The sequence below is a fragment of the Thunnus albacares genome, chromosome 3 (assembly GCF_914725855.1).
Source record: "Thunnus albacares chromosome 3, fThuAlb1.1, whole genome shotgun sequence".
NCBI classification, from domain to species: Eukaryota; Metazoa; Chordata; class Actinopteri; order Scombriformes; family Scombridae; genus Thunnus; species Thunnus albacares.
Window position 1 is genome coordinate 27,904,043 of NC_058108.1, and position 17,360 is coordinate 27,921,402.

Here is a 17,360-nt window from a genome sequence, read left to right on the forward strand (position 1 = left end):
TGGAGGTTTATGATAATCTGACAATACAATAATCTGCAAAATTTTGTGTTGTTTTCAGTAAAATATTTAAATTGTTAAAAGCTTGACCATGTCTGTGTGTGTGTATTCTTGCATTAATGTATGAAGTATGTCTGTGCATACTTGCTAATGTATTCAGTTGGTGATTATTAATCATCTTTCTACATGGCTAATCAACACTGTAAATAATTGGAGGAAAGATTTTCTAATCTCAGAATCATGATGAGTCCAACAGGTCTTTACTATTTATGCCTACCTCCATTTATGTCTAATTTAAGTCTAATGTCTCTACACTTATCGGCTTGCAAAAAGCTGGTTGTTGCTAAAAATGATTAATAATAACAATAATAATTTGTGTAGCAGTAGGGTAGTCACGATTCTCCAAATCCACCGTTCAGTTCAGACCTTGATTTTTTAATGGTTCAGTTCATAACTTTATAAATTTAACTTCACATAAATAAACTAAGTAAACAAAAATAAATGAAAAACACTTCTCTTAAGACCAGTCCACAAATTAACTAAATATTACTGTATTTCCTCTAATACTGCAGAGGGTACGTCATCATTTGCGTAGATTACTTAACAAATTACTCTTATTGGGTTACTTTACTTGTGAAGCTTTTATTGCATTTACAGTAACCTAACAAGTGTAGTTGTCATCAACTCGAGTATTTCACCTGGTTCACTGTCTCTCTCTGCTCAGCTGTGTGTGCGGCATATACACACACACACACACACACACACTCACGGAGGGCTCAGCCCCGCCCTCGCTGAACCACAGAGAGCAGAGGAGAGTAGCGCGACCATAAATGTCAGGAAAACGCAGTAGAGACTCTCACAGTACCTGAAATGAAACAAGTGCACATAAATTAGGTAAACAGCATAAATAAACACAGTCTCTACTGCGTTGTGCTGTCATTTCTGGTTGCGCTAGTTTCTCTCCTCTTCTCTGCTCTCTGTGCTTCTTCAAGGATGGGGCTGAGGAGAGACAGTGAACCAGGTGAAGTACTCAAGTTGACAATTACACTTGTTATGTTACTGTGATACTGCGAGCGCAATAAAAGCTACATGAGTAAAAAAAGCCAAAGGGGGCATGACTGTCAGCCAACGGAGATGGACGATGGCATCGCCCATCGGCCCAACCCTAGCACCAAGTGCTTCACATGAAAAAAGACATAAAATGGACATAAAAACATATTAAAAAAAAGATTAATGTAACATAAGATGGGAAATAAAACCCACTTGATCATAAAAATAAAAATAAGATAAAATAAAGTGAAAATAGAAAACATAGAATGCATAACATAAGATGGAAGATAAAACCGACTGAATAATAATAATAACAAAATAAAATAAAAACTAAGTTTAAAATAGAATACATAGAGTGTATAAAATCAAGTGAAATACAACCTTTTAAAAGAAGCACAGCAGTGCATAAGTGTGAAGCAGAGTGCAAAAAAAAAAGGATTTCAGGCATCATGTATCAGGAAAGTCGTAGCTAGTTAAAGGCTAACGTGAAGAAGTTTTTAGCTTTCTTTTAAAAAAATTAGCAAGCTGGCTTCTCTGATATTTATAGGTATAGTTTTAATAGTTTTGGGGTGTAATTGGCAAAGGCTGCATCTCCAATATTCTTTCTGCTGTTGCTGGGAAGCTCCAATAAACCAGCAGCAGATGGTCCTAGCCCATTAAGGGCTTTGTATATAGAAGGACCTTAAAGTTAATGCTAAATGTTACAGGAAGCCAATGCAGAGCAGCTAAAACTGGACTAATGTGTTCTCTCATCTCGGTTCTGGTTAATAGCCGAGCTGCAGACTTTTGAATGAGCTGAAGTCTCTCAGTGTTGTTTTTTTTTTTTTTTTTTTTTTTTCAGGTTGCCAGTAAAAAGTGCATTACAGTAATCAAGTCGGCTTGAAGTGAAGGCATGAATCAGTTTTTCAGCATCTTTTTTGATTCATAAATGGTCGTACTTTAGCTATGCTTCTAAAAATTGGCCAGAGGCGACTCGCTCTACCACTACACTGTTATGCATGAATTTTGCAGTAAAGAAATCAGATGACTTGTTAAATTTTTAATGTTATCACTGTACTGCATGGGGGGGGGGAGCGACACATGTGGCAAGGGGAGACAGGGACCAAGGGGTTGCTTTAATTGCATTGCATTTTCTGATAATATTATTCATTGTCAAGGTGGAGTGGGATAGAATTGCATTATGAAGACAGCACTTTAGGGCCTGCTGTCGGACTATGAATATTCATTGCTTATTCTGCCAAAAGCAATTTGTTGTAGCTTTGTTTAAAACTGTTGATGTGTTTTCCAAGACTGAGCTATAAGTAGACCTGTATGTACGCCACAAGCTAAAAACATTATGTTTCCAATCAATTACATTTTCTGTTCCTATCTCGATGCAGTATTGGGTAGATGTTTTAGAGTTGATAGCACCATTATTTTCAGGCCCCAGCACGCAGTCAGATATATTTGTTGTTTGCTGAGATAACAACCTCAATGTCTGGCGGATATATCACGTGAATATGAGACTCCTCTCATCTGTTCTTAACTCGCGTCCCTTGTAACCGCGTTCCAAATTTGCTGATATTTCCAGTCACATCGCTCAAACAACTAAGGTAAAAAGAAAACTTTTTTTTTTTTTAAAGTAGAAAGTAGAGGAGATATTAACTCTGAGGCTGTATTTAATGACTCTCCCAAATGACAGAAGCTCACTCTGCCTCATACACTCAAGGGAGGGAGACAAGCAGCAGGAGAGGGAGGAGGAGGAGGATGAGAAGGAGGAGGGCAAGGAACAAAAAGCTCCCTAAACTGCAGGAGTGCGACACAGATGATTGCATCGCTGTTGCAAAATATGTGACTATTAACTACCATGATTTTATCTTCCTTTAACGTAATTGAATTATACTCAACTATAATCCTAGTTTGTGTTTCTGTAGCTGTAAACTAAGACTTTATGTCCTGTAACAAGGCCTATTAGATCACTATTTACATTTACTAAGACCCCTGGCCCTGGTATTAAAATGCCATCTGTATCTGGATATCTGGACTAGGAAAAACATATGCTAATGCAAGGTGTAAACACACGCGGCACACATTACCATAGAAATGTGACTGAATTTACGATAGCTCATATTTTGATCTCAGCCAGAGTAATCTACAGTAGATGTGAACCCATCATGACTCGCCGTGTAAAACCATCATGACTCGTTTTGAAGTTTGCCATCCACTCAGCTTCATAGAGGCACTCCGGCATGATCACAGTACAGTAGTAACATTTACAGCCACTGCAAACTCTAGTTTGTGGTAAAAAAAAAAACTAAACACCAATCATTTCAAGAGATGACCTGTTCTGCCTCAAATGAAAAGCAAATGGCAGCCCTACAAGTCCTCCAAATCCTCCAAATTAAACAACCAAACATTTGACCACGTGCACTCCAGAACATCACATCAGAGCGTTTTCTAACCTGGCAGCAATTGTTAGAACATCATTTGTCTGTTACAAATCATTGTTAAAAATGTTTTTAGATGTGACAACACTGTGGTTCACGTCTGGTTAGGTTTAGGAAAAGATGATGATTTGGGTTAAAATGATTGTTTTGTTAAGGTTAGAGAAACATGTGGGTCAAAGTTACTACATCCTTAGAGTTTAGGCGACCTACGTTGTCATGGCTACAATAATATATATCGGAAAAGTAAGGCACACCAAGGGTTGTAGTGAGGTGCTGATCACCGGAAGCAGATTCAAAAGCAGGAAAAAGCTCAATCTTTCAGTCATGATTGTTGATCTTGAAGAGGGCCTGAGGGCCAAAATGTCATAAAAATAAAAGAGAAATACATATTGAGCCAGAGTGTGCAACACTTTTTTCCTGCTTGAGAAGGCTACAGTAATAACCACGGGGTTAAGGTGAGGGGATGATCGTAGAAGCTTTTTTTTTGTCCCGACTTACGATTGGAAACGGGACACTGGTCTCCTGTGGCATCTACTATGGTCTATTATAATTACTATTACTATAAGTACTATGGTCACTAGATGGCATATCTAACCTAAAACCTAAGTATTGGTTGTATTTGGGCGACCGACATTACGAGCTATTCTGTCGGGAGTCAAGCGACCCCGTACCCTTTAGGTTTGCCCTTTAGCTCACCTCCAAACCCACTCAGGTGCTTTAAAAAGTATGTGCAAAAAGAAAAAAAAAGTCACACTGCAGAGAAGATTCGATTCAGATACCTGTTAACAGACAATGCCTGTGATCTAATTTTAATACTGGGTGTAAATTGAGCTCTAATTCCTTTACACGTACAATTCCATTACTCTTTAACCTCTGTGTGTTTGTGAGTTCCCGAGTGTGTGTAAGCCTGCAGGATCTGGGTTTAGTGATTCTCTGCTCATCTATTTCTGTCTGCCAGGGAGCAGCTGCTTCTGTCTGAACTGATCACTCAGACAGACAGAAAAGAGAGAGAGAGAGGGAGAGAAGTGTGTGGTTGTGTGTGTGTCCAGTCTGTGTAGCTCATGCTGATGATGATTAATTCTATGGATGTTTATCTCTGAAAGGTGCTGTGTCTTTTGTCTGTATCTGATCTGCTACTTTCCCTCTTTCTCTCCACCTCTCTTCATCTTCTCTTTCTCTCCGCTCGTGTCTCCCTGCCTGTATCCTATATCATTTCAGAAATCATTATTCCCCCATTAAAGCCTGAACTAACACACTCCCACTTGCAAGCTTATGCGTGCATGTGTGTGTGTGCGTGTCCTCTGTCTAAAGTCGTTAAATATTCTAAAGACAGAGACCTCTTTTAATTATCCACTAATCACACTTTTAATTACCTGCCACACACACATCCATCACTGACCAGATTGTACACACATCCACACATTTACACACTCAGACCCCACACACACACACCTACACTCACACCCGTATCCGTCACTGGAAAGAGTTCTTAACCTATCAACAACACAGAGAGAGGGAAAGCAAAGGGAGGGAATGAGAGAGCGAGAGATTACACAGTGCAGCGAGGAGTGACTGATGAAGGTTTGGTTTTGACACTTTGTTAGAGGCTGGCAGGTGAAACAAGACTGAAGAGACCATGACACAAATAATTCAACGAACGTAAGAAATGCAACATAAGTTTGAAGCACAAACACACTTATCTCAAGAGATTATGTGTGTCCATGTTTGTTCGCCCTGCTCCGCGGTGCAGATATATCTTTGGATTTGCTAGGCCAAACATCCTCAGGATAGTAAGACAAAAAGAACAGAATGCTGATTGAGTAGTTAATATCCGAGCCACAAGATGACATCCTCGAGATCAGAGAGCTGGATCAATAAGCAGAAGGTCACCAGTTTCTTTTCTCTCACAGACAAATAAAGACTAAATTTTACCTTTTCCTGCTCTTGGGAAATTACACTCTCCCTTTCTGTGCTCTAACCTCTCTGCTGATGTATTCACGTGGGAGTTATATGTTTATGACTTAGGGGCTTATCTCAAGAAATAAATGCAACCACAGTATTTAAGATGGTGACCCGATGTCCTCTGTTTTCAGTTTGAAGGCTTATCTATCTATTCTTATCGTACATATCTCTATTCTCTCTCTTCTTCTCTCTCTTTCTCAGTTTTTCCTGATAGGTCGCGCTACAGGTTTCCTATTCATCATTATCCTCTTCACTCAGCAGATAATTACAGCGTACCACAACCTGTACACATGCACACAAATACAAAGGTACACATACTGTACACACAGTAAACACACACAAACAAGCTTATACGCATCATTCCAACACACACGAACACACTCACAAGGCCTCTAATTCCGTGCTGCTTCAGAACCAGCATTTATAATGACATTTACGTCAGCTGTCCATTTTGCACTTGCGCCTCTTGGGCAATTTTGTAGCTCTAAACAAACCTGCCTTTGCCAAAGTGAGGCAGCTGAGGTTGTGTTTATGCAGAGCAGGTGGCACACTACAATTTTAGTACCTTTTTAGCATGAAATTGAGCTCGCATTTCCGCCTGCTATTTCAAACGCAAGCACAAAGAGGAATTTTCGTAGCTTTGGTTAGCAGAGGTGCACACATGATGTACATTTTTCATTTAGTACACTTTAAATATATATATTTAAATGCACATCAAAATGAGATGTTTACACAGGGTTAGATTCATGGGTGATTCTAACCAAAACACACACATATATGCTGGTCTGTATCGGCTAATATGTACCTTCCCTTTTTATTAAGTCATTTCAATTTAATCTTGTACCCTGAATTAGTTGTTGCAAGTGTTTGACCAGTTTCAGCAAAATCTCTGTCACGCTATATGGCTTTTGTAGAAGAAACAGGTCAATGTGAGTGATGCATTGACTGACAACGTAGCTGCAGGCTTTGTGCACATTCAGATATCTATGAGAGCAAGTATGTGTGTGTGTGTTATGGTTATGTTTCTTACAGAATAATGTAGATTAAAATGTTTTTGCCTGTAGGCGGAATCATTTTTTTTGCGTCGTATTGATTTCCTATCACCACAGTGACAAGACTGTATCAGTTCAAAACCCTTGTTTTACAGGAGATGCTATGTGGTTGCGTGGTTTGGTGTTTATAATAAAGCAGGACTCCATACTATTATTACTGACCTTTAAAGCTACGTTAAGCAATTTGTCTACGTTAACATTAAATTACATTTTCAGCATGACTGTATGCACATATCTACACCATAGACTGTGTATGTCACCCACTGGTTTGCATTTGAGCTGGTTTGAAGGCCAGAGTTGCAGCTTATAGTCAGCACCATCTTTTCCGTTTGGAGCCAGGACCTTCCAAATAAGCAGTGCGGGGTGTTGCAAATAGTCCGATCAGTGCGAGTCCTGGAGCTGGGGAGAGCAGCACGTGAGAGAACTGTCAGCTGTTTCTAATATGCTTTTAGGCCACAGCCGTGTGGCCAGTATCATCCGATGATAAACAGAGGACAACATTTTAAAATTAGGGTTTGGCGATATGACAATATACTGTAAATCTGTAGAAATTTGTCATCACAGAATATAGCTATACAATCTAGCTACAGCATCTCTTTCATCACTGGTTGTATTAATGGTTGTAATGTATTGTGGGCAATTTTACAAGTTAGTAACCACACTAGTTTATGGCTGATATACAAAATATTTGCATCCAGTGTGTAAAGAACCTTAATTATCAAGTATTTTATTCTCTGGATTACCCAGAAACAGTCATTCCCATCTTGTTACTTTATCTATGAATGGTTTCATGGTAAATTAATTTAATTTACAGATACCATAACATGTATTTCATTGTGTTCAGAGACTGATTGAGAAACCTTTATGGCTTTGATTACACTGTCCTATGTGGCAAACCTTGACCATTTAATACCCATAGAATCACATAAAGATTAAGCAAATGCTTTTGTCTGCAGACAAATCCACAAAGTGAATTCTGAGATATGAAAGAAGGATGTGAATCGCAGGGTCACAGTCATATGAACCAGAATTAGAAAATTACGGTTTATTCTCGAGTGTGAAGATTACCTCTTGTCTCTTTAGCTGAGCAGCTGGGAGAGACGGCGTTTGAGGATAAGGTGTGTATCTCCGGCTGAGAGAGAGAGAGAGAGAGAGAGAGTGTGAGACGGAAAGTCAGCGAGAGACGTCACCGCCAGTTGTGTGGTTAATTGGAAGCAGACATAATTAGTGCTAATTAGGATAATAGCCATTCGTCTAGAGATCCATCCACCTAATGGGACTACAACAGCCACTCAGCTGCAAGCACGAACACACGCACACAGTCACACAAAAGGAGTTGTCACCATCCATCCAGCCTCCCTGTTAGAAGAATGTGGTTTTGTGCTGTAGGTTTAACGTACTACATGTAACAGTAGATATTTGTGCCATGAAAAGCAAATGATTTTCTGTGTATATTTATGTGAATAACCACCTGCATGACGCACAGACGCACGTAAGTAAAGCAGAGGTAAAAAGGAAGTGAGTCATGGACCTCCTGTAGCTGAATAAACAGTGAGTGGGGAGAACAGTCTCCCTCCTCTGTTTACTCAGCATCTAGCCTCATCCCCTTCTCCTCTCCTCTCTTCCTGTCTCCATCTCACCCTTGGCCCGCTTTGCTTTCCTTTCCTGTATCGTTGCCTTTCCACTTCTCACTGCCTGTCCCTCAGGCCATGCCCGGGGACATTAAACAAACGTAGTCTGTCCAGCAGCCCTCCCTAATTTCTACTCTCTCTCCCTCTCTCTCATATAGACACACACCAATTACTTTCAGACTGCAAGCCGTAGGCTGTGTATGCACAAGAATATTCAACCGTGTGTGTGCGGGCATGCACTTCCTCTGCTTGTGTGTGTGCGTGTGTGTGTTTTATGAAGGACTTATTTGCAATGGCGACCGGCCAAGCCGGTGAGCGACCACAGAAAAGTCTCTCTTTCTGTGTCCGTTTGACCGTTTGAAGGAACTGTAAAGGTGATTGAGGAAGCAAGCCTGTGATTTAGGCACCGTGTTAATTATAAGTCACAGAGCTGCAGAGTGTGTAGGGCACAAGGTAGGGAAATGTTTTCTGAGTCAGTGAAGGGGCTGTTAAAATTTCTCACAAACACATTAGTGTTCATTACTGTTGTAACCTCTACCATCTTTCTTTTTTTTTCTCTCTTCCTCCCTCTATTTATTGGTCTCATGTGCAGTCACATATGCAGACTGTATTTCTCTGAATGAAAAAATCATCAGGATTCACGAAGCAGAACTAAGACATGAACGGAGAATAACTTTAGATTGGGTTTTGAGTTATTAATAACTTGTCGACAGAAGCTGAAATGCAGATTTGACATGTGAGGGGATCTGGGTTGAATACTTTATTACCAAGAATATGTGGTCCACATGCTTTTGTGTACATTTGATATGAGCTGTTGTTTTTGTGCTGCAGCACACATTGATATTTTAGACAACAGTGTCCTTCTAACTTTCAATAACAAATTTGGAAAGAGACTTTTCCTGTTTCATATGACTATGCCACAGTGTACAAAGGTCCATACAGAAACGGTTCTCCTTGTTTGATGTGGAACTGGTCTTCACAGAGCCCTGATCTGAACCCCGTCCAACACCTTCGGGACGAACATGAAACCAGGACTTATCGCCCAACATCAATGGCTGACCTCACTAATGCTCTTCTGGGTGAATGGCAGTAAAACCCTGCTGCCAGCTTTAAAGCCTTGTGGAAAAGCTTCCCAGAAGAGTAGAGACTGCAGCTTATTAATGCTTTGGAGTGACATGTTCACTAATCAGTAATGGGTGTATTGTTCGCGTGTCCACATACAATGTTTCGGCCATGTACTGTGTGTCCTGGTTGCATGCATCACATAGGTCCGATTTAGTGGTTGAGGAATTTGCCCGACAGGTGACTTTAATAAACATCAATGTTTCCCAGTTATCATTATAATGTAGTCCAAAATGTTTTGGCCTTGATTTAGATTGAGATAGACATAATCCCGTCCCTTTAAATAGTTGATGCACATTTTGAATGCATCAGCAGCCTGCTTCCATTATTACTTCTCATTTGGTTCAGCTCCAACGGGTTTATTATAGAGATGTAAAGTTCTTTTGAGGGTATTTTGTTTTCTTCTTTTTGTCGATTACAAGATAAAAGGTAGCATACATTTTATGTCTTAGGTGTTTGAGGGATTCATTTAGAACAAGTTTGGAACAAGTGCTTGAGTGTACTTATGAGTTCAAGCACTCTTTTGTTCCTCACTCTTTAACATCACTCAACCAACAGAGGAGCGCATAGGGGAGCCCCCCCCCCAAACCCACACACACAAGGACTGTGATTCCCCACACACACATAAGTGAATGGTGTATGTAGCTATGTACATGGTCCTCACACAAGGCTGCGCTCTCTTTACTTTTTCCTCACAATAATCTGACATTCTGGATGTAGGATGCGGGTATGTGTATATGTCTTGTGTGCATGAAGACGGACAGGTGAAGGATTTCTCTGATGTTGCTTATATATTGTATCATGTCATGTTGATGACTGCTGGAGGGTAATCACGCAGATGCTCTTTTATGTTGATGATTGCTGGAGCATGTGCTGCAAGACAAATTTTCGTGTGAACGGACAATAAAGTTTTATCTTATCTTAATGGGTGTTGCAGCAGGCATGCCAATGACAATCTAATTGTGGGGACTCGGTCATAGCACTCTGCTTGATACAGCGGTACCAAATGCAGCATGAGGCACATGATATCCGATCTCAGTCCCAGTTGTTAATTCTTTAAATGCATAGCTGTAGGTACAGTATGTCAACATAGAGTACATTATTGAAGAGTTTCATAAGTTACAAAAGAAAATCTGCACTTTTTGTGTTTAGCAACTGTTCATACTTGAAGCTGTAAACCACTTTTACTGCAGTGGTTACAAACATTAATAGATTTTGACAGCATCAGAAAACATTAATGACTTAATTGTTGTTTATTATTAAGCTGTGTTTCAAAAGACCTGTCAATCAATTTGGGAGTAACAGCAGGTTTCAATAATCTGTTTTCCATTTTGGTGGTGTGGCTACCTTGTTTACACAGAATAACACATTAAAGGCAGTTAAGCTGTAAGACATTACTGCCTTACAGAACTGCTATGGTAGCAGTAAAAAAAAAAAAGCCTTTCATTAGACTTGAGAAAAAATAATTTCTAAAATTATTTATCTCTTGAGTTTCACACAGCCTTACTGTTCAAGCCGCAAAAATTACATAATAATTTGACCAAAGTTTTTAAATCTTAATTTGACTTGTAGACTTTCTCTCCCACATTTTTAGCAATCAAAAACTTAAACAAATGTTTTTTTAAAGATAATATTTGAGGCAGCGCTTTTTTAAAATTGAGCAAGAGGATTAAAGAATGTTCAGCAAATATACTGTAAAACAAATCTTCAACCCCAGGCTGTGTTAACAATAGCTTCATTTAAACTATGCATGGAAAATCACTAAAGCAGTCACTGTCAAGCCACCGGCAGCAGAATGTCAAGAGCTACTGGCAGTGGTCCAGTTCTCAGTCTTAACTCAGTTAGAGTCTTTAATCCCATTACAAAAACAGATCTATCATATTTTCCAAAACTACGTGTAACTGTTGCAGGAAATCAGCAAAGTTAAGTTCTCTTCATTCATCAGGATTATTCATCCTCCTTCATCAGCTTGTATGGTTACATTAGCAGCGAATGGTGCCTACAGTACCAGTCAAAAGTTTGGACACGCTTTCCCATTCCCTTGAATGAGAAAGTGTGTCTAAACTTTTGACTGGTAATATATTGCCATCTAAAACTTCCAACCTGTCCTTGTGCCAAATGTAGCCCAAAGCATCACAACAGGAACTAGCTGTCAGCCTCTGAAGGAGTAAAAAAAAAAAACTTCACATCTGTTCAGTCAGAGTCATTGTGCAGTCAAACCAGTTGAAGCATCCAAGCTCAACTATCAGAGAAATGCAGTTCTTGATGGATGACTTACACATTTATCCTCATAGAGTAAAATATATATGTATCTTTGTATTTAAAGGTTCAAAACTAAAATGATTTTTTTATATACATCACTGGCAAATAAAATGAAAAGACATACACGCTTTCAAAACAACAAAAACCCAAACCAAAAGATAATACTTTTACTAATAAGGATATTTTGTTATGGTCATGCTTATAGTTGTTTGCTTCACTATGCGTTTTTAATGTCAGCCTTTGTTTGCAGTTGTGCAAAACACAAGCCCAAAAAAAAAGCTTTCCTAGCATATATTGATGAATATGGTGCAGAAGCCTTCCCCCTCCCTCCGCATTCAAAACAATGCACTCTCTGCTGCTGACTTTTATAGTTACCAATTATTTTAGGATAGAGGACACCACACCACAACTCAAGCTGACAGGCAATTTTTGAGCGCAGGAATGCTTAAAAATTTGAATACCTCAACGCGGTTCCAGTGTAAAGTTTGTAATAACCAAATCCTCAGCTAGGAAAGCATTTAAACATGATTTATACAGACACACATCCGCACACTCGCACACAATGTGGCATTTAGCAGATATGAACTCTGTGTATGACAGAGGACGTATTCATACAGTATGTCCACTGAATTATACACCAAAGCAAACACAAGCTAAAACTGCTGCAGCGAACAGTCAATGCTCCCAACTGTGTGAGAAGGTGTGTGTGTGTGTGTGTGTGTGTATACATGCGCTGTATGTGTGGGTGGCTGGCTGGCACTCACTTTGGAGATGAAGCTGCCAAAAACCCTGCTGTCTGGACTCGATTTACAGTGGAGTATCCCTCCTTCTGCCCTACCGCCGCACTCCTCCACCCTGAGCATCTCTGCGTTAGATGCAGTGTGGTTTAAGACAGTGGCATGCTGCCTATCAGAGAGAGAGAAGGAGGGCAGACAGGGCCAAGGTGGGATCTGTTGGCAGCAGAGTCACTCCCCAGATCTGACACACACACACACACACAGACGCACTTAGATATCAACAAAAAAAAAACACACTCTCATTCATGCACTGACTTGCTCACTCATCCTCTGGCCGGCGACATGTGTGTGCTAATTAGCTCTTGGCACGCTTGTATGTATGCCCGTGTGTTTTTGTGTGTGTTCAGCAGTCGGTCCTGCAGTGAGGACACCCGTGAGTGTTTATTAAATGAGTCTTGGGGCCAGACACTTAATGAAAGACCAATCTGGCTTGGTGCTTTGGTTCAAAGAAGTCAGAGAGGAAGAGAGGGAGGTGGTAAGACAGGACAGTTGCATGCAGTTAGGGGGAAGGAGAGTGCGATAGAGACAACTAGAGAAAGAGAATTGCAAAGAAAATTGGAAGAAAGAAATGTACAGATTGTAATCTGAGTGAGAATGGAAAATGGGATTTGAGAGAAAGAGTCACAGTGGCTGTTTTTCATTCTTTGAGGGGGTATGAGTGATACAGGGAGGAATGCAGAAGGAGAAGGGAATAGGATGTAGTTGATTACTGTATTTTAATTTCCCTCTTCTGCCTGGGGATGAACACACACGTACACACACACATACACACACAAGCATACAGAGTCATGCACTGTTTTACAATTGAGTTTGTCTTTAATTAAAAGCCAGAACAATTTAGTCCAGTTTAATTAAACGTAAAACTAAAAGAGAGCAGAAAGTTGCATGTTGAATTTATGTTATATTAAATCTCAACTACGTCGCTTTTCAGTCAGAATGAGAAGACGCCTATTTGTATGCCTGTGTGTGTGTCTGACTATATTGTAACTCTTAGCATGAGATTGTACAACCACCCTCCAGCTAGTCAGAGGGAACAGGGACATTTTATTCTTTTTTGAAGGGAATTCCAAATGAATTGAGGTCCTCTAATCTCTGTTGGCGGAGTTCTTATTGGCATATTTCATTTCTTTCCTCTGTGTTTCTTTCGATATGAAAGTTCCATGTGAAGATTTAATAGGAAATCAAGCCTGAGACCTCCCAGTTTGGAACAAATGAAAGCGTGAGGCAAATTGCTGCAGCCATCGGCCTGTGTCATCGCCAGTAATTTCACATGTAAATAGTACGTTGAAATGGGATATGTAAATGAGGAAAAATACTACATGAACAAATACTTTTAACTCAACAAATGTTCAGATGTTAATGTGCTATCTTAATTGGTCTTGGCTGCATTCTCACACCCGCCCACAGAGTTCATTTGACTTTGAATGTTAATAACTTAGTGGATTTAGATTCCCTCAAACCTCCCAGGCTCTTTCCTCCCTCTGACGCTATAGGCAAGTGGAAGCATGCCTTCACTGTCTATTAATCAGCATGTGCTGGGTAAAACAGATGTGATAAAATGGGCCGGTCACTGCAGTTAATGAGCTTAACAGCTACAAATTGCATTATAGACCTCAGTGAGAATGCAGAATCCATTCCTACTGTGGAATAAGTAAGAGAAAACAGGAGAAAAGGTTTGGTCAAAGGCTCTATATCAGAGAGTGAGATGTGGTTGAATGCACACACACACATTCACACAAAAAGAACATACGCAGACACGTACACATAGACATACACTCACACAAGTAGAGTGTCAGTGTTGGGGTTGAGGCTCTGGCTCTTGTGGATGTTCTCCTGGGAAATCACACTGAATAAAATTAGACCTGAGGAATTCTGTCTGTATGTGAGTGTGTGAGTGTGTGTTTGTGTGAGCGTGCATCAAACAGCCCCATGTTCTTTGCTAGCAGAGACTTTCTCTCCTCTCCTCTCCTCTCTCCTCTCCTCTCTTCTTCTCTCCTCTCCTCTCCTGTATAGAATCAATATGTAGTTCTATCAGTTGTTCCTCCCTTCATTTGTCACACATACAAAGATTCACTCCGTGTACTGTATGCACCGCACATCCGTATCAGCTGATAATAAAATAGCAGGTAGTGGGGAAGCTGTGGTGAACTTGAATTTCATGTTTTCACAGCTTTTAGTGGTTTTCAGAGGCAGATCTGGACTCAGCCATGACAAGCCAAATGAAATTTGTGTTAATTAGTCTACATTGTTTGCTAAGCTGCTGGTGCACATGCTATGGTATCAGTTCAGGTTGGCAAAAATGGTGTGTGACGCTTTGTGTGCCGAATCGAAATGGAGTAGAAACCACGCCCAACTGACACTGTGCCAATGAGGTTTGGAGCACATCCACTGCTGCTAATTCAGCACTGCTAAACAGTGCTCACAGGAAAACACACACATCTTACACACACAAAATAAAGTCTTTCCAAATCTAAATGCACCCCCACACCCTAAAAAATGTGTGTGAACATTCAGCATTCACAATGCATGCACGTTGCATATCTTCTTTTTATTATTTTTTATTTCGTAGCCTAAAATCTGAAGTTAGTCTCTCGGGGCTTTACAGTCTGAACACAGCAGACAGTATATGTGTAGTTGTGTGGCACAGAAATAGAGAGTCTATAAGAATAAGAGACAGTTATCTCACTTTAATATGCTTTATTCTCCCTTTGGTCATATTGATTTTTTTTCAGTGCCAGCTCTCAGGTTAGAATATTGGAGGATTTTCATTTACTGACATGCTGAAAACACAAGTACCATCACTAAAAACATCAACCTGCGCTTCCTGCCTGGCGGCATCTTTTCCCAGACGGACAAGTTCAAACAGATAAAAATCTGAATGCTACGAATATATTTTTTTACCCTTCTCAACTCCCTCTTGCTATCCTCTCCCATATCATCTTACTCCAAAATCAACTCAGAAGAAGAAGTACTTTATTGATCCCTGTGGGGAAATTGATCCTCTGCATCTGACCCATCATACACACACACACACATGCACACACACACACACAAGGATTTTTCCTGTTCCTTACTTATTGCTATTGTCCTCCCCAGAAAAACAGCAGCAACATAAAGTCTGTTTGTAAGTGATTATTTCTTATCTGTGTGTGCTCATGTGAGAACCATGTTAGATCTCGTGTGCTTGTGACAGTGTGTGTCTGTGTACACTGTATGTTTGTGCTGTATTGATTGCTGTTGGTATGCAGGGAAATGAGGATGGATCAGTGTAAAGAAGGAAGAACAGAAGACAATACACAAACAACGAAGACAGCCAAAAGAATGAAAGAGACACAGAATGAACCACGTATCAATCTGAGACAGGAGGAGAGATTTATTTAAGCTCTCTGAATCCTCTTTCCTTTCTGATGCTTGTATTCAGTGTTTCCTCCCCCCTTATGAATTCTAAATGATCCATGTACCAAATACTCTCCTCTTGTCAGAGTCTTAATTTGAGCAATGTTCTTGTCTGAGACTGAATAACGGGAGAAGAAGGCATGTTCTGCTTTCGGTTGTTGCTGTTTTGTTTGTAATCCCTTGTTCCATGTGTGTCTTGTTTGTGCCCTACAGAGCAATCACTTTGGACAATCAACTGGTCGTCTTGGCAACCACAGCGATGGACGCAGGACGTTACCATGTGGAGGCGGTGAACGAGATGACAGGAGAGAACGTGACGAGTCCAGCGATCTACCTGAGCATCTCAGGTAGAAAAAAATCACTCTACTTGACTCTAAAGTGTTTGGATGAAACACCAAACAACTGCTAATTAATGAGGTTTACTGTCAGCAAGACAGGATGAGTCTTAAATTAAGTCTATAATGAAACCATGCAGCTTGTTTTAAGTCTCACAACAAAGGGAAGTTTATTCCACAATCAAATACAACTGATTGTGGTTTTTAAACTCTGAGAAATTACTCGCTCATTATTTAATTTTATTTCACATTTTACCATTCACTTGAATGAGAAAGTGTGTCCAAACATAAGATACTGAAATGACTACTATCAGCTACTGAAGCTGATGTGATGCAGGCAGATCCTTTCACTAGAGCAGATTCACTACACAGATTACTGAACTACAAAAACACAGTACTCTCAATCACAAAATGATGTTAGGTTGAGTTACGAGTGGTGGCTCTTTGACCTTCTATTGTACCTTCTTCATTTTGACCTTTTGGTAAGTAACTTATGGTTAATGTTATAGTAATTAGATACAGCTGATATAATCTTCCACTGGTGATATTTGTCATTTAAATCTTCTCTGGCTAAAGATGAGAAGCCTGTTTGTCTGAATGTTTTGACAGAGGGAGCACAAAAGATTTGATAAAATATTCATTAAGCTAATTCTTTTTTAAAAAATATTTTGGATCCAGATCCAAATAGAAACCAGCTATCAGAAACCAATCTTACTGCACTAATTCTTGCACTTATAACAAAGTACTTTAGAGGGAAATTAGTAAGTAGCTCATATACAGAAAAACAAGGTTCATTGGTGTGTTTTCAGACTCTTGGTATATAAAAATATTGAAATCGTAGTTGCTCACTGCTTAGTTTACTTTTACATTTAATAAAAGGGTTAGTTAAGTCATGCAAGCTGCCTTTTAGTTGAAAAAGTCTTGAATTTTGTGTCCTGACTTAATTTGCATAGGATTATTATTATGGCTGTGCTGGTAGTGCGCTACATGAGTTCATTGTTTTTAATTAGTGAATGAAATGCATCTGTCTTGGTTCATTTTCGAGCAAACAGGCTACACTGACAGGAAAAGTTTGATGAATGACTAAATTCTGCCTCTCTCTCTCTCTCTCTCTCTCTCTCTCTCTCTCTCTCTCTCTCTCTCTCTCTCTCTCTGCGGTTCCTGCCTCTGTCGTGGCCTTTATCGCTGAATCACTTTATCGCTGTATCTTTCTCTCTATATCGTTTCTCTTTGGAGGCCAGAGGATAGACTCTACTGTCTAACAGTCCTTCAGCTGAAGTGCTCACTATGGTTAAATGAGAGGGAGAGGGAGGGAGGGAGCGCTCTGTCC

General features: G+C 39.9%; 1 protein-coding gene across 2 annotated transcripts in view; it reads left to right on the forward strand.

Annotated features, from left to right (window-relative positions):
• Positions 1–17,360, forward strand: part of LOC122979734 (protein sidekick-1-like) — a 247,661-nt gene that overhangs the window by 116,130 nt on the left and 114,171 nt on the right. For both annotated transcript variants that reach the window (XM_044347437.1, XM_044347438.1), the window contains exon 6: positions 15,909–16,042. In XM_044347437.1, coding sequence (XP_044203372.1) covers positions 15,909–16,042 — 134 coding nt within the window. The remainder of the gene's footprint in view (positions 1–15,908; positions 16,043–17,360) is intronic.